The following is a 25,197-nucleotide window of genomic DNA, read 5'->3' as shown; positions in this document are numbered from 1 at the left end:
ATAGTGGATAAATTTTGAACACTAACAATTAATGGACAAGACATGTTCATCTAAATCATATTGTGATAGTGATGTAGAGAAGTGTACTGAAATTACCCAAGATTGCCTGTCTTAATCCATGAGCAGTTTTAATCTCTTTATCCATGAACACTCAAATTTGTTATTTGGTTTATATTGGTGGTCTTGATGACATTGTTGAAGACACGAGTGGGACATTTTTATAGTTATGCTTCAATTTTTTTCTTCAATATGATGTAACATTATGTATGTGTATATGTATATATAATCTATTACAAACACACACGAGGGGACGGACAAATCAGAGGTAACGCGCCGTGAAAAAAAAAACGAAATAAAAATCAAACGACAACATGGAAGGTAATAGTTGATAATACAGTACTTACGAATATCATAATCGCGCAGAGTGCGTTTGAAATTACCCTTATTGATATCTACTATAGTGGTCATGGATGCAACCATTTCCAATGACCTAATCAGAATATGCGACAAGTTTCACAAGAATACGATGCGATCCGAGACTCGTCAGAATACAAGACAAGTTTCAACACCAAATACCAACATGCCATAATTTAATTTTACTCTATTGATAGCCGAAAAGGATTAACTTTACATCTATGGAGCCATGTTATTGGCGACCACAAGCATTATTTCATAACAATTATGCATAAAGACATTTTCAGTCGTATCTTTCTTTGGGTTTGTACGTTTCGGTATGATGTCAATATCACTTCTTCTTTTTTTTCCAGTACGTGTTAAAGTTCCGTTTGAGACATATCGGAATATCTCAGTTCATTACAATACCATTGTGACAGTCATTTTGACTGTCAATAAATTTTGGCTGATTTGATAAATTCGCTCAACTGAGTTGAATTCAAGAATACGAATTATTGCTTTTCACCCTGCATGGGTTTAATCGCCCGCTTCGCGTTGGAGCACAATACTTCACCATTTCAGTATAAGAAATGTTAAGGAGTTTCCGTTCATACAGGACATTTATAGATGTCCGAAAACCTTCAAAGACCTTCAGCACCCTCGAAATAGGGTAAGACCATCAATTCATTTTACAATTTTTACCATTAAGAAAAAATATAATAACATTGGAATTTCTGCCACTTATTTTGGCTGTCATCTTGGACGTCTACAAACCCTAAAAAATGGACGAATTTCAACAACCAAGTTTCGAGGGTGCTGAATAGGGCTTGAAATTTACCAATTTTTGGCAGTTATTTTGGCGGTCATCTTGGACATCTCAAAACCCTTAAAAAAGAACACGAAAGTTGCATCAACCAGGTTCGGATTCAGCACCCTCGAAATAGAGTAAAACCGCCAATTGTTTTCAATTTTACACCATTTAGAAGGTAATATAGGGCTTACATGGAAAATTTCGTTTTTGACGGCCATTTAGGGGCCATTCTGGCGGCCATCTTTATTATCTCAAAACCCTCAAGGAAGTAAGAGCTGTATACTGGAGCTTCAAATTCAGCAAACTCAAAATAGTGTAAAACCACCAACTGTTTTATATTTTACACCATTTAGAAGGAAATGGGGGGTCTACATATGAATTTCCGTTTTTCGCGGTCATTTTTGGCGACCATCTTTATCATCTCAAAACCCTTAAGGATGCAAGAGTTGTATCCTGAGCTTCGGATTCAGCACACTCAAAATAAGATAAAAACCACCAATTGCTTTCAAATTGTCATCATTTAGAAGGGAATACATGGGAACTTCCGTTTTGGGCGGCCATTTTAACGGCCATATTGAATATCTCAAAATCTTCAACAATGCAGGAGTTGCATCATCTAGATTCTGATTCAGCACCCTCGAAATAGGGTAAAACCATCAATTGTTTTCAATTTCTCACCATTTAGAAGGAAATTATATACGTGGGAATTTTCGGTTTTGGTGGCCATTTTGGCGGCCATATTAAATATCTCAAAAACTTCAAGGATGCAAGAGTTGCATCATCCAGATTCGGATTCAGCACCCTCGAAATAGGATAAAACCATCAATTGTTTTCAACATCTCATCATTTAGAAGGAAATACGTGGGAATTTTCCGGTTTTAATTGGCGGCCATTTTGGCAGCCATCTTGAATATCTCTAAAACTTCATGGATGTAAGAGTTGCATCATCCAGATTCGGATTCAGCACCCTCGAAATATGGTAAAACCATCAATTGTTTTTAATTTCTCAACATTTAGAAGGAAATACGTGGGAATTTCCGGGTTTAATTGGGGGCCATTTTGGCGGCCATCTTGAATATCTCTAAAACTTCATGTATGTAAGAGTTGCATCATTCAGATTCGAATTCAGCACCCTCGAAATAGGATAAAACCATCAATTGTTTTTAATTTCTCAACATTTAGAAGGAAATACATGGAAATTTCCGGGTTTAATTGGCGGCCATTTTGGCGGCCATCTTAAATATCTCAAAAAGTTCATGGATGTAAGAGTTGCATCATCCAGATTCGGATTCAGCACCTTCCAAATAGGGAGAATCATCAATTCTTTTCAATTTCTCACCATTTAGAAAGAAATATGTGGGAATTTTCGGTTTTGACGGCCATTTTGGCAGCCATCTTGAATATCTCAAAACCCTCAAGGATGCAAGAATTGCATTATCCGGATTCGGATTCAGCACCCTCGACATAAGGCAAAACCATCAATTGTTTTCAATATCTCACCATTTAGAAGGAAATACGTGGGAATTTCCGGTTTTGGCGGCCATCTTGGCGGCCATCTTGAATATCTCAAAACCCTCAAGGATGCAAGAGTTGCATCATCCTGATTCGGATTCAGCACCCCCGAAATAGGGTAAAACCATCAAAAAACATTGGGTGGACGGTAAAACAAGGTTCAGCCTCTGGCACCCAGACTACCAGTGCACTGGGACGGCAGCTTAGACGGCAGCTAACATTGTGTCTCCCATGTCCGGCCAATTCGCTTATCCGGATGAGTGCCGGTCCCGACATGGCCGGATAATCGAGGTCGAACTGTAGTTGTAAATGGAATATTGTATTTTCTGTTGAGAATGGATTATGACAGAAAAGTCTCGTGTGTCCTAATCTTATGATAATAGGTGCTACAACTTGTACATACTTGTTAGTTCTTGTCTGATTGCCTGGGCAAGTGAACATCAAAGTCGTGCAAGTGTTTTGAAACAAAGAGAAAAAAAATGCTTGCCCGAATTGGGCAAGCAAAAGGTTTTGAAGCCACCTCCCCCCCCCCCCCCTACAAACCCATGAAGTTGACCATACAAAAGCCCAAAGATATTGACTTTATAGTGATACAACATACTTTGATTTTATTCCAGCAACTTTTCTGGTTTTCTGTTCAAGTCTGTGTTCCAACAGTCTAAGCTACATTGTGTTGGTCTTCCATTACATACAGCAGTGCACAATTCATGCCACATTGGATCATATGCACATGTGTCTCGTTTTCCCCCTCCCCCTTTGAAAAAAAAAAAAGAAAAACTTTGTCTGTTGTGAAGTTTTATGTGAGTCTACCAATCACACTTGCTGGCTGGGTCACACCAGTTTAATGTTGAGAGGAGAGAAGAGGGTGGTGACTCAGGTTATGTCTGTGAATCCCTTAATTCACAGGCTTCCTGTATTCTATTCAGGTTCTTTAGCACTGTGTCAGAGATGTGTACATTATCATACGTAGTCTTTTGGCACAAGAGTCATATGTTCATATATGATGTATGTGGGTACAATGCACTGTTACAGGCTGTGCAATGTATCACAAGACTAGAGGAAATCTATGCTCATGTAACTTACATTGTAGGTAAGAACAGATTCCTTCTTGGATGAAACAACTGGTTTAATGTTCAAAAATTAAATAAAGTGCCCATCACTGCTGTAGACATTTATGTAAGCTAGCCTACAGGCTAGGAATATTTCAGTAACACATACAGCCAATAGAGCATTCATGATAATGTGGAAACAGAGCAGAGAACAGTCCCAGGAAGTGAACTTGAATTTTGATTGTTCAGTCTTGTGTGAACCCTTTCCTGTTCTTACAGCTGTTTGTATTATGTACATGTGTGTGTGTGTGTGTGTGTGTGTGTGTGTGTGTGTGTGTATATACATACACACGTTAGGCCAGGTGGGTTAATGTAGGGAGGATATAAAGGAGAGGGCGGATAAATCATCAATTTAAAAATATCCCTGGATGATTGCCCCTTTGTAGTATTGTGTGCTTATTCCTGGCAATGTGCACACCCCACATGACATGCTGCTAGATATAGTGTTGTGTTGCTTGACTGACACTGGAAAAGATTTGAAGAGTGCTGGTTTGAGGAAATATTTCATTAAGCATAGCAGTGCCTCAACAACCTGGAAAACAGGGCAGTAGACGTTATGAAGTATGTTATTCAAGTGCACTTTGATTGTGAGTAGAGTGGCTGGTGTTTGATACAAAGGAGAATATGTGCAGTTTTCTAAAGACAATGTACGTGTAATGGTTGTGACGTAGCTCAAGTTCACGTATATACAATGTCGTCTGCATTACTGCAAGAAGAATGCTACAAAAGATGTTTCTTACAAAATGACATGAAAGTAAATGTGAGGGGTGATGGTTTAAGACATGAGTAACTGTGGCTAGTGCTAACTGTCAATTTTTTGTTTGTATCATCAATTTTAGATTTACTTTCAAACTTCACAATAGTACAATGTAGGTGTACATGTAGTAATCAGTTAAAGTGATGATAGTAATGAATAATAATCATGATCATGATAATGAATGAAATATATTGCAGCTTACAAATCATCAGCTGCTTCTATATCAAGGAATCACCATCTTTCAGGATGTTGGACGTCAGGCCCATTTTAGTATTTGTTTTGCAAGCTTACATTGTATGCATTATGTGGCTTTGAAAACAAATACAGTGCCTCACAGCCAACTGAACAAAAAAGAAAAAGGTCATTTGTACACATCTGAGCTAATTACAAAGTGGTTTATTGTTTGATGCATGCAGGCAGGTTGTTTAATCTCCTCAAAATTAGAAGTACTGTACTGTTTTCAGTGGGAGCAGTGAAAAAAAAAATGTTCAAGATGTCACATTTGATGCATATGAGTAGGTCAGGTGTATCACAAAACATTCTACCATGTACAAATTTTGAAGTAAAGTCTAAAATATAAAGAGATATCCCTATTTTTCTCACTAAACTATAACTATAGATGGTTTAGTCTAGAAACATTCTTATCATAACTATTGTTCATATTTTGTATATTTCACAATACGTAACACTAATTAACACAGATTCAAATGTTTACATTGGTTGTTTCTATCCCTAACTCATATTTCAGAACTAGTTTGAAGCACTAAATCTGGATTTTTATTTCATCTGCGATAGGTAAATAATGCCTTTAACATGAAAGGATAGTGATTAGTACCTGATGACAAAAAGCAAGTTGTCAGTCAATTGCAGGATGTTGCATTGTCTGTAAGATGTATAAAGTTGCTCATTGGCACATTGCCTAGTCCCATACATGGTTATGTGTTGGTCAAACAAGCAGTACGCTGGATTGGAAAGATTATGATTTGGTTGTGGTGGCATACCGGTATAGCCCGTATCCTGAATGTATTACTTTGTTTCTGTAAATGGTGAATATGGTGCATGTTTTTTTCTTTTTGTGTGTGTGTGTGTGTGTGTGGTTTTTTTGTTTGTTTGTTTTTTTTTTTGTTGTTTTTTTTTAAGCCCAAGGTTAGTTTGGGTAAGAATTGAGAAGAATCCATCTCAACTGAAGTGAATTCATTGAAGCTTGTTGTATTGGGTTTATTGTCCCCGCCGAACGAGTTCGAGCAGGGGACTATGAAACGGGCTCCGTACGTGTGTGTGTCCGTCTGTCCGTCTGTGCGTCCGTCTGTGCGTCCGTGTTTGATCAAAATGTTCAAAATGCTACTCCTTCGCCATTTCTAACCCGATTTTGATTCTGTTTGCTTTGTATGATAGCACTACATGGGAGCTTTGAAACTTATATACAGAATTTCAGTTGTGACCTTTGACCTTGACCTTTGACCTATATTGTACATTTTGCTTCAAAATGCTACTCCTTCGCCATTTCTAACCCGATTTTGATTGCGTTTGCTTTATATGATGGCACTAGGTGAGGGCTTCAAAACTTCTACACAGAATTTTGACCTTTGACTTCTTTGACCTTTGACCTTGATTTTTGACCTATATTGTACATGTATTGCCTACAAAATGCTACTCCTTTGCCATTTCTAACCCGATTTTGATTCCGTTTGCTTTATGTGATGGCACTAGGTGAGGGCTTCAAAACTTCTACACAGAATTTTGACCTTTGACTTCTTTGACCTTTGACCTTAATTTTTGACCTATATTGTACATTTTGCTACAAAATGCTACTCCTTCGCCATTTGTAACCCGATTTCAATTCCGTTTGCTTTAAGTGATGGCACTAGGTGAGGGCTTCAAAACTTCTACACAGAATTTTGACCTTTGACTTCTTTGACCTTTGACCTTGATTTTTAACCTATATTGTACATTGCCTACAAAATGCTACTCCTTTGCCATTTCTAACCCGATTTTGATTCCGTTTGCTTTATGTGATGGCACTAGGTGAGGGCTTCAAAACTTCTACACAGAATTTTGACCTTTGACTTCTTTGACCTTTGACCTTGATCTTTTTACCTATATTGTACATTTTGCTACTAAATGCTACTTCCGGCGGGGACATATATTACGCACCGCGTAATTTCTACTTTTCCTTGTTTTGAATAAATCACTGTGTGTCACCTACTGCATGGATAAGTAAAATGTAACAAAATTCGCTGCATTATCAATGTACTGAAGTACAATGTGCTATAGAATTTTTTAATGAACTTGGTTTACTTTTGATGGTCAGATATGCTGTGTATACTTGTATACAAGTGTAGTATACTTGTATGTGATTCAATTTTTTAGCACATTTGTAGGTTAACAATCAAATGGCACAGATCTTGGGGAAATATAACATTTTCCAACCGCAACTTCATCTAGGACTGTCCATTGGTGGTATACAATTGTACATGTATGTAATTCAATTTGAAGAGTAGAAATTGGTAAATGGAATAAGTGTTGACAGGTCAAAGTTCACTCCTTTGTAAAACAATACAATTTCATTTAGCAAGGAATGTCTGGTGATGATGTACAAGGTAGTGTAAGTTGTCAGAGAGAGTAGAATGAATTGCCATTTAGTATTAATATGATTATTATGGAAGGTCAAGATCAAGGGTCACTGTACTTTGGCTTAAGGAAATGTCATTTTCCAGCAATATCCTCAGCTAGGATTGCAGGCCTCAAATTCCATTTGATTTGGGTCATGGCCACTTTGGCTTTGACTGTCAAGTTTTTAGAGGAGTCATCAGAGTTAGGGGGGGGGGGGTGGTGCATCAGGGTCAAAATTGATTTACCTAAAAAATAATGTTTGGCCTGGCGACAAAAGTTACCACTAAAGGATCAATATGATGTTGTACACTGTACATGTGACACTTTAATACAAGTACATTTGACACTTTAATACAAGTACATTTGTATAATATAGACATCTGTATACTCAATGAAAACACCAGGGAAATGTAAATATAATATTTTAGGCCACATTCTGGAAGAGAAATGTATGTGTGCTTGTATTGATTAGATTTCTGTTATGTGGAAAAATATCTACCTAGAGACAAATAAATCAATACATGTAGTTGCATAGATTTAATTATAAAAACTTGAGACATTTTCTGTGAAGCCCTGTCTATAGCCCCCTTTTAAGAGACCCCACCCACCAGCCAGTGACACGTTTCAATAAACAAAATGTAGTTACATTCACTGATCTCAACTTCATGTACATAGAGATCAGTGATTACAATCCATGCACATGATCGATGTACAGTTGTATGGTATCTCATTCATTTTCTGTCTCCAATGTTGTGTGTGTGTGTGTGTGTGTGTGTGTGTGTGTGTGTGTGTGTGTGTGTGAGTGTATAAGAGGAATGTTGCCACAGTTGCATTCTGACAGAAGGGTTACCCTGGTAATGTTAGGGTAATGTTGCGGTAATTACCCTTTGCTGGCTAATTTAGCAAAAGTTACCGCGACAACGTCCAAGCAATATTTTGCAGGGACTGTTTTAACAAGCGGGGTAAAAAAAAGTAACCCGTACGCTACCTGGACCTTGTTGCGGTAGTAAGGTTCTATGAAAACAGGGCTTATGAGATAGACCTACATGTGTACATTGTACAATGCAAATGTGAGATGCTGATGGCTCATTTGTCCAATTCGGTCTTATTTACATTTCTTGTTTTGTGATATGTACAGTTTTTAGTTCTTAAAGGTTAATCTCTCTTATTTTTCTTTCCCTTTCCACTTTCACCCCCATTCCATGTGGTTGGCTGAAAAGAAATCCATCCTCGGTATTTCTCTTCTATTCTACTTTCTTTGGAATCTGAGCATTTCTCCATCCTTGTCCATCGTGATATTTACCTGATTTTCTCTTATCAGCATCCTTGCCAGAAAAGAGCAAGTTTCAGATCTGCAGTGCTAATGTTACTGTAATGTTTTGTGGTGATTTTCATGTAGCTGACAACAAGTATGGAAATGAATAAACAAGCAGTTTCTTTAAAAAAGAAAAGAAAAAAAAGTGATAGGTAGAAGCTCAGTCAAAGGTCACAAGAACTTTTGTACAATTTCACATACTGGCCATAAATTCCATTTTCTCCATTTTTATTCTATTTTTGCTCTATTGGAACAGGCCATCACAAACTTCAAGAACACAGTATCGCAATTCAAGCGGTTCATCGCAAGGAAGTTTGATGACCCCTCTGTACAGACGGATGTTGAGCGTGTCCCTTACAAAGTCACACAGCTTGAAGATGGCAAATTGGGCCTGCAGGTAAAGTCTTTTCACTGTTATCTGGCTTAAGGGCACAAACAACATATTAATCCTACATTCCACTTTTTCAATTCAAACACTTGCACCTTGTTTTCCTGTATAGGATGTTCAAATTGAGATTATCACTTTTAAAAAGAATAATTTCCATGAGTATAGCAATCCATAGGACGAATAACCATGATCAAAATCTCTGAAATGAGCCACTCCTTGTTTGAGTTCGCTGAAATAGATAGAGAGAAATTAAAGTAGCAAAATGAGAGAAGTTTCACTAAAAATCTGTAATCTATATGAAGAAGAAAGTTGGGATATTTTCCAGTTTTGAAGGTTTTATTTGTCATGTATTTCAAATTTTAGATTTTTTCTTAAAACTGATATTGGGTCACAATTCATATGCAGATTAGGTCATGTGATGGAGTCAATGCTTCACATGATTTTAATGGACTTGCATGAAAGTCTTAAACATTTATAGTTCTAATTGAAATAAAAAGGGATGAATTATGAAATTATAAAGATTTTACCAAGTACATTTTGATGTTTCTTTGACATTAAGTGGTAATGAGGCCCATTGATTCAAACTCCATGTGAAATTTTGCAGGTCATCCATGTATAATTTGACATTTCATTTCACTATTCAGGTACTTTCACTGTGTATTGTTCTGAGCATTTGCGTGAGCAGATAACTTTCTGTGCATTTACAGTACATATCTGTGAATTTCTGCTGGTCAGGATAACCCTATACTGTGATTTTTCTATGAACAGGTACAGTACCTTGGTGAGCAGGACACGTTCACACCAGAACAGGTTTACGCCATGCTCTTGACCAAACTCAAGGAGACATCTGAAGTGAATTTACAAAGGAAGGTGGTGGATTGTGTAGTCTCGGTAAGTTAGCAGTAGATGCTTCAGGAAAATCTGAAATGATGTCAGTGATCTTGCAGTGAATTTTCCCAAGTGAATGATGTACCATTAAAAGAAATATAAGGTGTCCTTTATGAGACAAATTTTGTATATCATCATGATACACTAGCAATAATGATAATGTGAAGATTTAGCATTGCCAGTTGTTCTCAGCAAAATTGCTGACAGGATTTTTCCCCCTCCATCTCCCCCCCCCCCCCCCCCCCCCAGTATTCATGTGTATTATAAGTGTGTGTCAAAGTAAACATTTTTACAGTAACATGTGTGACATGGAAAGTGAATGTTTATCAGTAGACAAAGACAACAAGTCATATGTGGGCAGCACCACAGATAAGTTTTCCAGGTGATAGAGATCTGAAATGAGACTTGCAGCAAGCTGAAATAGCATGACAAAACAACAGGGAATGGTGCTTAAACCATTACAACTTGTAACTTTTTGTTAGTGGTGCTTTGTTATTTATGAGATGGGCTATGATCCACAGCCAACAGGTACAGAGAATTCATACCTGTATGTCTTTTTGCCTCAACCTGTCATTATTACCAACCACTCTCAACAGGTTCCCCAGTATTACACTGATCTGGAGAGGAGAGGTATTCTCCATGCTGCAGAGATTGCTGGGCTCAACTGTCTCAGGGTCATCAGTGACACTACAGCAGGTAGGGTACTAGACTTACACTAAACATGTCATCGTCTCCCAACCTTCCTTTAGGTTCAGGTACAAACATATCCCATCACTTCCTGGGGCATTTTCCTGCAGAAAGTGTTGTCAGTAGATTGGGAACTTTGTATTTGAGTGCATTCTGCGTACCTTACGTTAGAGAGTGATGAGTTAGAACTCGTAAAAGTCATTATTAGAAAGTCCTCACAAAATTAGAAATTAAAAGAAAATTGCCTATGAGAGAGAGGAAATGTCATCTTGTAAAGTGTGTTGCCCATTTCAGAATCACTGATAAAATTAGGAACTAAGAGACTGGGGGGGGGGGGGGGGGGGGGGAAATGCAATGCAAACAAATATGTGTGTACAACATTAGGTTGCTGTTTGAAATGTGAACAATAAATGTTAAAAAGTATAATTGCAAACATGCTGTACCAAAGCATAGAAATGTGGCACATGATGGGATTGAAAAAAAAAAAGTGTTCTTAGTCCGTTATCTCACAAATAATCCCTCTCCCATAACAAGCCATGAATGCTTGATTTTGCTTTCATCTACGATAGTTATCATTGTAACTAATACAGTTTATTAATTGTTCAAAACCATTATCTCTAAGATGTATGTGCTGGTCAGTAGGATACATGTGAGGTGATAACATCACCACTAGCTCTATGACAGCTTTGTCTCAAATGGCCATTAAATGACATTTCAATTCAAATTTCAAAACATGTAAGAAATTCACCAATGCAAATGATGGAGAAACCCATCAGTTTCTACCTACAAATGTAGCTCACTCAAAGCCCTCAAAAGCTACCCAACATCATTGGAGCACATTGCTAACTGCATCTCTCTCCTCCTATTGATAGTGGCCCTGGCATATGGCATCTACAAGCAGGACCTTCCAGCCCCAGAGGAAAAGCCCCGCAATGTAGTGTTTGTAGATTGTGGCCATGCCTCCCTTCAGGTTTCAGTTACTGCTTTCAACAAGGGCAAATTAAAGGTATGGTGTCTCTGTATATATATATATATATATATATGTGTGTGTGTGTGTGTGTGTGTGTGTGTGTGTGTGTGTGTGTGTGTGTGTGTGTGTGTGTGTGTGTGTGTGTGTGTGTGTGTGTGTGTGTGTGTGTGTGTGTGTGTGTGTGTGTGTGTGTGGTGCTGTTTCACATGTTTATGCCTGATAGCTTGTGTAGTAATATACTAACATTAGATGGCATTGATGTAATTGGGTATGAAAGCCTTGTGAGAAGAAATAGGAAAGAGAGAAATCCCATGTAAGCTGTGGCAAAAACTAGGATTGCCTGCATAACTTATTGGTCATGTCTCCATTTATACTGAACTGCAAGCTAAAACAGTGGAAGCCTTCCAATGCAATAAATCCTGCCTAGGCAGTGATGGGCTCATTGAACTCCACCTCCTACGAATCTACTAGTGTTCAGTAAATGATCAAGAATGGGGCTTAATTGGGCAAATCTGTTTTTTGTCATTGTTTGACTGTCATTGTAGCATTATGATGCCAGAGAGATACTAGTACATGTTTTATCTGCAATAATTTCCAAGCTGTCTGTCTGCCCTTCATGAATCTTACAGTCTACAATAAAAACAATGGAAAAATTAAATGCACGAATTGTACTGTTGATCCCAACATATCAGTGAATTATATTAAATAATAGGAGTGAGTCTATGGTGACATTTATTGAAACTGGGTACACATTAGACTACTACAGTCAAGATTTTTAAGCCAATCAAATCTTCATTTTTCAGCTTTACATTTATATTAATAGTAAAAAGCAGAAATCATGCAGAATACTGTATACACCAAATATTTTTATAGAGGTTTTTATTTTCTCAAATTTCGCGAGTCGGGAGCTATTCCTGAATGAAGTGAAACATGCAAATATTGACTCTGATCCCGATAAGAATATGACGTGCATGTATACATTTCTTCATTCAGTACTATACTCTATAATCCCAAATTTAACTACTCGAGAAATTGTCGAAAAGTCCCAATTCATGAAAATTTAGACTTGCTAAATATATGGCGTATATGGTATAAAACATCAAGAATACATATTCATGATGAATTTAATTCATGTTTAGCAAACCATCCCTTCAGTAAACACAAAGCATGGATGTTGTTTACATCATTAACAAAGATCCAGTACTCTCCATTTTCTTCATCTGCAGGTCTTGGCAAATGCATCTGACAGACAACTTGGTGGCCGTGACTTTGACTGGCTGCTTGCTGAGCACTTTGCAGAGGATTTTAAGACTCGCTACAAACTGGATGTCAAGTCTAACATGAGGGCATGGCTGCGACTCCTGACGGAGTGTGACAAGCTAAAGAAATTGATGAGTGCCAATGCCACCGAAATCTCTATGAACATCGAGTGTATCATGAATGACCGTGATGTTTCTGGAAAGATGAAGAGGTGGGCTCTGAGAAACTGCAGGGAGATATAAGAAAATTTGTTCTGAAGAAGCATGAATTTGTATGATTACCTGGACTACCATTGTGATAACTAAATCCTTAAAACTGAATGGCTGTTTTGCTGTGATAATTGCTTTCAATGTGACTCAGCTACTGTGAAAAATCTTAAAAGTCAATATTTTGCTTCATTTCTTCTTGTATTGTATTTTTGCTTACTTTTTCCAAAAAACACAACGGTTTTTTTTTTTTTTCAGACTTAGTGTAAAGTACAGAGTATATTGTATAATGTTTTGATCAAATAAACTAAGTGTGATTTAATATAAAGAGATTATTTGTCGAGATTGCCTTGAATTCTTCCAATGGTGTTATATTTATTCTCTCACTCCTGTCTATTTTCCTAGGTCTGACTTTGAGGCTCTTGCTGGAGACCTGTTAAAACGTGTTGAAGGACCGCTCCGATCTGTGCTAGAACAAACAAGTGAGTATGGCTCATCACACAAACTCAAAGTGTCCTCAAGGAATCTTTGCTAATGACTTGCTTTTAAATAGAGACCTCTTCTGTGACCTTATGCTCACGCATGGTCACGGTGCTTCTTTGTGTACAACATGCCTCTTTGCCAACTTTCTAGTGTTCATGCATTTCCATATTCAAAACACTAGACCTTAGAAAATTCCATTCAGAGCAATGAAAGGATTTACCAGGGGCCCGTTTCATAAAACTTGTCATCAGTGACAAGTTGTCATAGATGTGACAAGCTACTGAAATCCTTACATCTGATTGGCTGAGAGTAAATTTGTCATAGAAATGTGGCAGTTGTCACTGATAACAAGTTTTATGAAATTGGCCCAGGGTAATGGAATTGCATCACCAAAACTGTTTTATTCAGCTGATTGGATTGTAATGCATCTTGGTTTGCATCCTCCTTTACCTTCAAACTGTCCAGAGTTGAAGCCAGAGGACATCCACTCAGTTGAGATCGTTGGTGGCTCAAGTCGAATCCCGTCCATCAAGGAGACGATAAAGAAAGTGTTCAAGAAGGAATGCAGTACCACCCTTAACCAGGATGAGGCGGTTGCCAGAGGTTGCGCTCTTCAGGTGAGGTATCCTCCCTCTTGAGCACAGTGCTTCAAAGTTGGGGCTTCCCCTTCACAAACATACAAAAGTGATACATGGTGAAAAGATGACCTCATTTTGCTTGTGACTGTGTCTCCATCGCTTTTTACGATTTGCCATTTGCAGATGAACACACTGCTAGCTCAGAAATACACTGTCACCACATTTGTGTAGTATGGACTGTCATGCACAGGAATTCTAATATGGGACACAACAATTTTTGGGTAGGACATAATTTTTATGATATACTCACCCAAATTATAAGCATTGTTTAACACTCATCATCATGAAGAAGATTTAGGAAATGTATGGCAAAGTATACCCATGGGTGTTCAAAGCCTTTACTTGCCTTGGAAAGTAAGTGTATGAAGGAATATTGAAGGAATATGAAGGAAGTTGACCAAGATTTGCTTGCCAGACAACACAGTACATACAGTGCACTCCCGTTGTAACGAACATGGTTATAGCAACATTTTCGTTACAACAAAATCAAAATTCAGGTTTCCAAAATTATTATCATCTTTATAGGTTTATACACTATACTGTTCTGTTATGATGAAATCTCAATATCATTTAAAAAATTGCTGGTCCAGAGAACTTTGTTATGAGGGGAGAACACTGCCGTCCAGTGATACACTAAACCCTGTCTAGCCCCAAAGTAGCGCACTCTAAAGCTAGTACAAGTGCAGTGGCTGTATTTAGGAATAACTAGAAGAATGATGGTGTATTTGAGATTCAATGTTTTGTGTCATTAACATCAGCTGCTGACAGAAAGAATAATGCAACTAGAAGTTTTTGTTTGTTTGTTTGTTTGCCTTGGTTTTTTTTTTTTTTTAAAGTATTGATAAGATATGTTATTAGTTACATTGGACATACCAATTCCTGCTTATGAAGGTTTATCAAAGCAAATCTGAAAGATAAATGCATACAGGTATATGCATTGTACATAGTCTGATTTTATTAGTGATATATTCAAGCGTGTCCGTGGTATGGTGTGATATGTCGCACACTTACACCATTTTAGGCTGCGATGAAGTCCAGTATCTTTAGTCAGTAAACCATTTCGGTAATGTTATAAAAATCAGTCCATGCATCGTTCACAAAAGTTTTCTTTAATAATCACAAAGTTTGCTGGAGGCTTGCCTTACCTACCAACAGCTAAGTGAATTCCTACCCTAGAAACTTAATTGGAGGGAGCAGGTGAATGAAACGGTTTGGTACTAGGCAGTAGGAAAAGAAACCTTCATGAATTGTAATACATTACAGAAATGGTCTATCATATATGGAAAAAGGTGTATCTTGTTGAGGTTTCAGTGTGGTGTGTTGTAGCATATCTTGAAATATAGCCATTACTTACAGGAAAGTACAAGTGACAGATTTTAGGGTTCTATCTCTCTCTATCTCTCTCTCTGTCTCAAACAGATTCCTTGGCACTACCTTTATTTTCTGTGCAGTGACAATGAATGTACATATATGTGTATTTACAATTGTTTTTTTATTATTTATTTTTATTATCATCATCATTATCATCATTATCATGATAGTTACTATCATTCCTATATAGTGTTTGACTTGAAGATTATGAACTCAATGAGGCAAGTCTTTGATGTGAGCTTGAGATTAAAAAAAAAAAATTATTTAAAGAGCAAAATGATGTGAAAGTCAATCCATTCTCTGAGCTTTGCTGTGGTGTGGGCTCTGCCTTCAGTCCCTCCTAATGGTTACCTCTAACATGTCAGTGTTTTACTGACAACCCTGAGGTGATCTGTAGGAGCTGGGATGGGGGTACCTCAGCCAGCAGGGAAACCCTGACAGTAGACATTAGCTGCCTGGTCCTTCTCAGGACTAGACTGGATGTCTTTCTGTCTTGGTTTCTTGAACCCAATGAAGATTGGCATGGTCTGATTGCTGCTGTGTAGATTGTATTCCACTATCTCACATGAATAAATCCTTCAAAACTGAGCACTGCATGTAATAATTTTGTTGTGTAGTTGGCTATTGCTTTAACAGACATTGACTATTCCCATGCTTTTTTGTGTTGTACAGTGTATCTTAAACACTTTAGCCATGTGTAAAACCAGCAAATGAAGGCATCTGAATAGGATTCAGCTACATTCTTAACATACTAGTATAGTAAACCAGACAATGCAGTTTGCACAGTCACAGTCAATAACACTGCAATATGTACAAAACAGATTTTGCTGAAAAATTTTCTGTTTTGTTTTTCTTTTGTAACTAATGAAAGAACAATGAATGCCCAGTTGCGATGATGGTATGATTTCATAATAATATTTCTGTACTGTTCATGGTGTGTCTAACATTTTCTAGTGTGCCATCCTATCACCAACATTTCGGGTACGGGACTTCACTGTGACGGACCTGACACCATATGCAATCAGCCTCAAGTGGGAAGGCACTGATGGAGAAGATGGGTGAGTTCTTTGTACATCTCTCCCCCTCTCTCTCTCTCTCAGTCATTTCATCTATCAGGTTGTCTGTCGACAAGTTTGTCGTGACATCAGTATGTGTGTAATGATTTGGGAGATTTGCGCTAGTTTCCATGATCAAAGTCTTTTGCCCAAATTTTGCAAATTAAACCTTACTTCCAGGGGCGTTTGATGAAGTGTAATCTAATGTCATGCCAGAATACTCTGTGGTGAAACAATTCAGTTGTATGTTGATAGTATACTATAGATGTGGGAATCCATTGCATAAGAGTTTTGAAGTTGTAGTAAAATACAAAAAGTGCTGTGACCATAGTAGTAGCTGAGCTTCATCAACTAGTCAGCTACAAGTATTTCAGTTCTAACTATGGTAACTGCAGTTTTCTTCTTTTAATGATTTGCAATAAATGCAAAGCTTCTCCAAATGTTAACCCACTGTGAAGGTTGGTAGAATATCCTCATATTTTTAGGTGTGAGAAATGTGCAATATTGATGTATGTGGAAAACCTGTTTCTCTGGTATGGTATCATAGTGTGGCATAAAGCCAGCTGCAAATGCAAACCATGCATCTGTGAATTACTTATTGTTTTGCATACATTTGCTGTGAAGTACTTCTGATTTAACGTCTTGTTTAATCCTTTATGCACCCTCGCACTTGGTTGCAACTTGCTTTGCTACTTAAGTGCCTTTCGCTCAATGCCCCACATTCATGAACCATAATGTATGTTCAGACAAATTTATTTATATGAAACATTGTAACAGTTCCTGGTTTCTGTTATTAAGATACAAAGGACAATATGTGACCCTGTATCACAAAATCAACAAAAAGTCACCTGACATAGATTTTTTGTGAAGAACAGATTTTGAAAAAGCAGACTTTAAGTTATATAATGATGTATAACTCAATTCAAATGGACTCTCCTAACCTATCTAAAAATATTGGAAAGACAGCACACACTTTGGAACGGTGTGTACTGAGAAAAGAGGCTCTGGAGTATAGGGTCTATTCCAGCGCTTAATGTGACCATGAGCCATGCTGTGTTCAATGATGGGACAAAAAACAGGATGTAAAACTTCACAGCAACAACAATGAAGGAGTTATCAGATTAAGCTATAATTGATCATGCTTTGTTAACACATTCTATTCATGACTTTTACCAACTTCCAAGGCAGTAGTATCATCCTTTCATATGTTATTAGAGTTTAAGTGAAGAGTATGTAAAGGGTTTGTAAGAAATGAAAGGGTACTCTAAGACACACCTAATCACACTATTCTATTAAAAAAAAAATTCTAGAAAAACTGCTAAAAACACAATATCCTGTTCGTTTTGTGATCTCAAACTTTAGCACAATGTAGAAAAAGACTTGCTCTTTCAGAAAATGTGAAAAATATGAAAAGCTCCATATGGACTTGGTGTGTGTGATTTTTTGTTGGTTTTGTGATGTACGGTCACATATGGATTGACAGGATTATGTGCTTGATATTCATTAGTGGCTTCTGGTCATCATGCTGCTCGTTGGAAAATTCAGCAAACATATGTGCTTACCAGGAAACAAAGTACAGTACGGGTTAAGCTCCAGATGATGTTTCTATATATATTAATATGTGAGCGTATATATCATGGCGAGTCTCTCTATGTCTCTCTAATCCTCAGCTCAATGGAGGTGTTCAGCAAGAACCACCAGGCACCGTTTGCCAAGATGCTGACATTTTACCGCAAGGAGCCATTTAAGCTGGTGGCCCAGTATACTGACCCCAACCTGCCTTTCCAGGAGCCCACAATAGGTAAGTAAAGAGGCGAGGCTAGTGCTGCAATTATCGGTATCGCCAATACCTAGGTGCCGTGCGCAGAACAGTGTTTTAGATGCATTATGCAGAGATGCCACCCGTTACGTTTTTGCCGGGGGGATTTGTTTAGTTTTTTCACCCAAAATACGGCGTTACATTTTTAGCTCACCTGAGCCGAAGGCTCGAGTGAGCTATTGCGATTGCTCTTCGTCCGGCGTCCGTCGTGCGTCGTCCGTCGTGCGTAAACTTTTTACATTTTCATCCTCTTCTTGAGAACCCCATGACCGATTTTCGCCAAACTTGGCAGGTAGCATCCCTAGGGGGATAGGATCTCAATTTGTTCAAATGGGCATCATGGCCCACCTGGGGGGCCCCAGGGGGGCCCAAACTCTCTAAAATTAAGGAATCTTTAAAAATCTTCTTCTCTAGAACCAGAAGTGATAGGGCTTAGTTGATACTGTGAGTAAGTACATTGATGACTGTAGTTTCAAGTTTGTTCATGGGGGAAGCGGGGTGCCCCCCTTGGGACCCAGGGGAGGGGGGTGGGGAGGGGTCCTAATGGGGCCTAAATTGTACATTTTCATCTTCACTTTGAGATCGCCATGTCTGATTTTCACCAAACTTGGTAGGTAGCATCCCTAGGGGGATAGGATCTCAATTTGTTCAAATGGGCACCATGGCCCACCTGGGGGGCCCCCAGGGGGACCAAACCTCCTAAAATTAAGGAATCTTTAAAAATCTTCTCTAGAACCAGAAGTGATAGGGCTTAGATAATACTATGAGTTAGTACATTGATGACTGTATTTTCAAGTTTGTTCATTGGGTTGGCGGAATCAGGGGTGCCCCCCCCCCCCCCTTGGGACCCAGGAGAGAGGATGGGGAGAAGTCCTGCAGTTGTAATGGGGCCTGAATTGTACATGTTCATCTTCTTCTTGAAAACCTCATGATGAACTTTGACCAAACTTAGCAGGTAGCATCCCTAGGGGCATAGAATCTCAATTCTTTCAAATGGGCACCATGTCCCTCTTGGGCCCCCCACATTGAGGAATATTTAAAATCTTCTACTCTAGAACCAGAAATGATAAAGCAAAGTTAATACAATGAGTTTGTACATTGATGACTTTAGTCCCAAGTTTGTTCATTGCAGATCCAGGGCTGCCTGCCCCCCCCCCCCCCTCCACCCTGGAGTTGGGGGGGGGATCCATATGCAGACCTAGATTTCTGATGTTCTCAAGTAAGAGTGTGCAAGAATGCATGGAAGGTGAAATTGCGATACTCAGGTGAGCGCGTAACCCCCGGGTCTCTTGTTTTCTTTGTAAAATATGTTTTCCTATATGGGCCCATATAGTAGGAAACATCGAACAGTCGAATATAGAGTACTTGATCGAATAATTTATATGTTCCTTAAACAATAAAAAGGGATTGATTAATCATTCAATTAAAAATGTAATCACAGAAATACATGTCATAAAGGTACATGCCCAGACAAATTCACTATGAGTAGGTCCTATGTGATGCAGCCACCACCCAGTCAGATAGCAAAATCATGACAATTAGTTTCACGTTCATCAAAACTGCTTATTACTTTTCAAAATTTTGGCTATCAACATTCGTTCGTGGGTGCTTTTTTTCCCCCTCGTAAAAGACATGATGATTTCTTTGTATCCAACGTAAACTGTTTACCATAACCAAGCCATTAAGCTCAGCTACGGCGCATTCGATCCATCAAACTTGCAGTAACCTCAAACAAGGCAGGAGCACATGGCGCATTCCTTTGAACTTGGAAGTGAAACCATGTGTTTCACACATCGGCACAACCACACACAGCACGGCATTTAGGGATCATCGTTATGGCAGACTTTCCGATTCCAGTCAGGGGAAAAGAAATTGGAATACTTAGGAAAACGATGATGTTTAAAATCCACTAAAATTGCCTGAAAACAACGTATGACTATGTTTTATTATAAACAATAATTGGAAACACCCTACAAAGTTTTGCATTCATTCACACAAAAGCTCTCCTGAGAAGATGACAGTATTCCCCCTCCCCTGCTAGGTAGTGGAAGTGCCCATAACCAGCACAGCAAGTTTTTGGAGGTACATACATGCACTAGCAATACATTCATTGCGAGAAAGCAATCCATCAATGCTGAACATTGCATAGTTTGGAATCTTTATGACCAGCTCGGTACTTCGGCATGTGTCGTAATGTTATGTTTAGAGCCTCTAGGTCTCATACATCGACGAGTTTATTTCAAAATAGCTAAAAGAGGGAGATTGAAAAAATACTAATTCTGATGGAAAAATCACAAATTTTGGAGCTGCCGAGTACTAATTCGTGCTTCCAAAGGTCGGCAGCTCTGTATATGGGCCTGTCGTCTCAGTGAGTTACTACCCGGTGGACCATATATTTGGGCCTGCTGCAGCAGAAGCATTAAAGTGTACTGAGAACATTCCCTTTAGCATTGGAGTAAAATTTCTATGTAAATATATTTGAATATGCTCATTAATCAGATGGAATGTATGCAAGAAAACTTCCATTACAATTAGCATGAAGAAAACTTCTTCATGGCACAGTAATGAACATAGGTAATGCGATGTTAACTTTGCTGCTGCGCATGCGTGTGGTAGATGCTTGTCATTTTTGTAAATAGCATTGTGCACAACCAGGGGTGGATCCAGGAATTCTGTAAGGGGGGGGGGGGGGGGGGGGGGGGTGCCACTTCCGGGTTTCATTTAATTTTTTTTTCTTTTTATTTCTTTTGTTTTTAATGAAAAATAAAGGGGGCGTGCACCGGTTGCGCCCCCCTCTACATCTGCCACTGACAACATTACTGTTTTCGACTACGAGAAATTACTGTAGTACTGCTTTTTTGTCCCCGCCGAACGAGTTCGAGCAGGGGACTATGAAACGGGCTCCGTACGTGTGTGTGTCCGTGTGTCCGTCCGTCTGTCCGTCCGTCCGTCCGTGTGTCCGTGTGTCCGTGTGTCCGTGTGTGCGTCCGTGTGTGATCAAAATCTTCAATTTGCTACTTCTCTGTCATTTATGAGCCAATTTTGATTCTGTTTGCTTTATATGATAGCACTACATGGGAGCTTTGAAACTTCTACACAGAATTTCAGTCGTGACCTTTGACCTTGACCTTTGACCTATATTGTACATTTTGCTACAAAATGCTACTCCTTCGCCATTTCTAACCCGATTTCGATTCCGTTTGCTTTATGTGATGGCGCTAGGTGAGGGCTTCAAAACTTCTACACAGAATTTTGACCTTTGACTTCTTTGACCTTTGACCTTGATTTTTTGACCTATATTGTACATTTTGCTACAAAATGCTACTCCTTCGCCATTTCTAACCCGATTTCGATTCCGTTTGCTTTATGTGATGGCACTAGGTGAGGGCTTCAAAACTTCTACACAGAATTTTGACCTTTGACTTCTTTGACCTTTGACCTTGATTTTTGACCTATATTGTACATTTTGCTACGAAATGCTACTCCTTCGCCATTTTTAACCCGATTTCGATTCCGTTTGCTTTATATGATGGCACTAGTTGAGGGCTTCAAAACTTCTACACAGAATTTTGACCTTTGACTTCTTTGACCTTTGACCTTGATTTTTGACCTATATTGTGCATTTTGCTACAGAATGCTACTCCTTCGCCATTTCTAACCCGATTTCGATTCCGTTTGCTTTATGTGATAGCACTAGGTGAGGGCTTCAAAACTTCTACACAGAATTTTGACCTTTGTCTTCTTTGACCTTTGACCTTGATTTTTGACCTATATTGTACATTGGCTACAAAATGCTACTCCTTCGCCATTTCTAACCCAATTTCGATTCCATTTGCTTTATGTGATGGCACTAGGTGAGGGCTTCAAAACTTCTACACAGAATTTTGACCTTTGACTTCTTTGACCTTTGACCTTGATTTTTTACCTATATTGCACATTTTGTTACAAAATGCTACTTCCGGCGGGGACATATGTTACGCACTGCGTAATTTCTACTTTTCCTTGTTAGCTTTAGCTTTACTGATTTGAGGTTTGAGAGGTTGGCATCTCTGTATAGCATCTTTTTAAGACATGTAAATTATATGCACTTGTGCGGATTTCTTTCTTTTTTCTTTTTTTCTGGTTTGATTTATGTGTTATGTTAGATATGGAATCATCTTACCAGAGAATGCATCAGTTTGCATGATTCTGAACCCCCAAATTGAAAAATCTCCTTACCATAGGAGGGGGGACACCCCCCTCCCACACCCTCGCCTTCGTTATTTCTTACAAAATACTTTTTTGTGGGTCAAAATACTGTTTTCTTCCTCTCAGAATACTGTTTTTGCTTTTTGAAGGTTGGCATCTCTGATTATGGGATAGCTCAGGGGACAAACTTATGTCTTTATCCAGGTGTATTTGGGGTTGAAGATTTCTTCGCTTTCCATCATGTGACCAGCACATTGAAGCCTAGCAGTAGTGAACCATGGTTCTAGTGACCGCAAATCAGTAAAATTTAGAAACTTTCAACTCTTTAAAAGCTGAATTATAGCCAAGAAAAAAGGAGTAACAATGTAAAAAGCAGGCAAATAACTCCATTGAATCGTATGGGAACGGCAACGTGCGCGAGACAACCAGAAGCGACAATGGCACCAAGGAATCCCACAGTGCATCTGTAACAGGGCTCTTCAGTGTGCACAAACCTTTTCTGCACATTGGCGATACCGAGAAACCGTGGAAGACAGATAGACTCCAATCTGCATGCACACAAGCACTTCTGTTCCATAGGTGTCGAGTGAAGTAGGTAGTGAGAGTATTGGACATACAGGGTGACTTTTGATCATTATGCATTCATCCCATCCTATGAAGTCAGTCTTGGATTATTGAAACCAAAACCAGTGTTAAAAATTTTGAGGTGTAAAATCATTCTGATCATGGCAATTATATATTTGAGTTTAGTTCATTATAGGCCAAATCTTTCCTTCTCGCCTCACTCAACCAAATATGAAATGTTACAAGAGATTGACATGTTTGCTGGTGCTTGATGGTTGAGGCATGTAATTGTGAGATGTTAGGGTTGGAGCTATTGCGATAATTCATTGTCTAGCGGTTGGCGTGTGTCATATGTAAACTTTTCCATTTTCATAACCCCATAACAATGTGCAATGATATAATATGCAATATAAAAAGCAAGAGGCCTAAAACAGATACCTGATGTTCTTGGTTCTATGGGTCTTTGATAAATGAATATTGAGGATATAATTTGAAACGGGAGGCAAGTGATTTACAATGTCCAAACGAATTGACCTAAAATAATATAAAAACTGGCTACCTCCTGTCAGTTTGTTTAATATACAAACATCATTGTGTTTAAAATTAAAATTTGCACTTTAGTCTTGATTTTATTCAAAATATAAGTTATAACACACCATGTACCTTTTACATTGCTACGTACTTTGAAGAAACAATTGTGATGATGTTGCTTATCTATTGCATATAAACAGACTTTCCATATTCAGTGGGTTCTTTATGTACTTTAATTCAAAATATGTTTTTGTCTCACATAATTCTATGTACAGGTCAATTCACTGTCAACGGTGTGGTTCCTACAGCCGAAAATGAGAGCTCGAAAATCAAAGTCAAGGTTCGTGTGAATGGCCATGGTATATTCACTGTGTCCTCTGCCTCCCTGGTGGAAAAATTGGCTCCACAGGCAGAGGAGCCCATGGAGACAGCTCAGGAGAATGGGCCTAACAACAAGGAGGAAGGAGGCAATGAGCAGCAGCAGCAGGAGTCCCCCATGGAGACAGAGGGTGGAACTGCCCCGGATGGTGGGGCAGCTGGTGAGGGAGTGTCAAAGCAAGCAGACACCAAGGCTGGTGAGGCTGATGGGGAGAAGGAATCACAACAGGAGAACGGACCACAGGAGGTGAGAAGAAGACACACACATGAATAAATCATATATATACTTATATATATATACATACAGGGATTGACAGTAGTTGCCAGTAACGACTAAAATTTGATCTCGGGCCACCAAATTTCAAAAGAGATTGTTTGGTGGCTTGATTGGGCAACTAATATTCAAAATGAATGTTATGTTTGCTTTCATTTTTGTCATCAAAATTATATGTATATTTTCTTTGTTGTGAAAGAGTAAGGGACATTCAGACACACAGACTATTATACCATTTATACATGCAGCTGGGCCCAGGAGCACTCCTAAAGCCTGTCTGTGTCTGTTATAAAGAGAGTCACCTCTCGCCGAGTTAACATGCGAAGTGACTGAGAGGGGTGTAAATGTCATGATGACCTTCGAACTTCTAACATGTAAACTGTATACACAGCCTGCACCGTATGCCACTTACAGATCGCTCTTAACATTGGTAACCGTTTATACAGAATTTAGGGCACTTCAAGAGTGCTCCTGAGCCTAGGCTCAAGAGGGGCATAAGTGCTCCAGGTCCCAATTGTCTGTTCATACCGAGCTTAGATGGGTTCAGGAACACTCCTGGAGTGTTTTAAATGCTCTGTATAAATGGGATGTTTGAGAACCTTTCATGACAGAATCATATTCAGGTGAGAAGAGGGGCAAGAATATCACTTGATAGTACACATTTAAAGCTTAATTTAGTCTTGAAGTATTTGGTCCACAACTTAAAAAGCACACGCACACAATCATCGTACAAGTATGAGAGAAACTTCTTCCTCTATCACCCTCTTTGTTATACTTCTCAGGAATGCATCAGATTTTGTTTTTTCATGCATCATTTTTTAGATTACAGTAATTTGTGTTTACAATAGTTCTGATATAGAGGAGAATGGAAATGGATGGTTTCATCATAAGAAAGATGTATTGAGTTACTAGTATTAATGTGTTAGACTGATGCAGACTCTACAAGAAAATATACATTTTCAGTTTGTACTCCAATCCTAGATTGAT

General features: G+C 38.6%; 1 protein-coding gene across 1 annotated transcript in view; it reads left to right on the top strand.

Annotated features, from left to right (window-relative positions):
- The window catches only part of LOC139745163 (97 kDa heat shock protein-like), a 65,796-nt gene that overhangs the window by 21,872 nt on the left and 18,727 nt on the right, over positions 1–25,197 (top strand). The window contains exons 3-12 of the mRNA XM_071655575.1: positions 8,767–8,907; positions 9,667–9,789; positions 10,383–10,482; positions 11,346–11,479; positions 12,670–12,914; positions 13,315–13,391; positions 13,858–14,009; positions 16,356–16,459; positions 18,127–18,257; positions 23,834–24,183. Coding sequence (XP_071511676.1) covers positions 8,767–8,907; positions 9,667–9,789; positions 10,383–10,482; positions 11,346–11,479; positions 12,670–12,914; positions 13,315–13,391; positions 13,858–14,009; positions 16,356–16,459; positions 18,127–18,257; positions 23,834–24,183 — 1,557 coding nt within the window. The remainder of the gene's footprint in view (positions 1–8,766; positions 8,908–9,666; positions 9,790–10,382; positions 10,483–11,345; positions 11,480–12,669; positions 12,915–13,314; positions 13,392–13,857; positions 14,010–16,355; positions 16,460–18,126; positions 18,258–23,833; positions 24,184–25,197) is intronic.

The sequence above is a fragment of the Diadema antillarum genome, unplaced genomic scaffold (assembly GCF_040938485.1).
Source record: "Diadema antillarum isolate AM-2024a unplaced genomic scaffold, OU_Dant_1.0 seq00001237_RagTag, whole genome shotgun sequence".
Lineage (NCBI taxonomy): Eukaryota > Metazoa > Echinodermata > Echinoidea > Diadematoida > Diadematidae > Diadema > Diadema antillarum.
The sequence above is the reverse complement of the archived record's forward strand: the minus strand, read 5'-3'. Positions and strand labels throughout refer to the sequence as shown.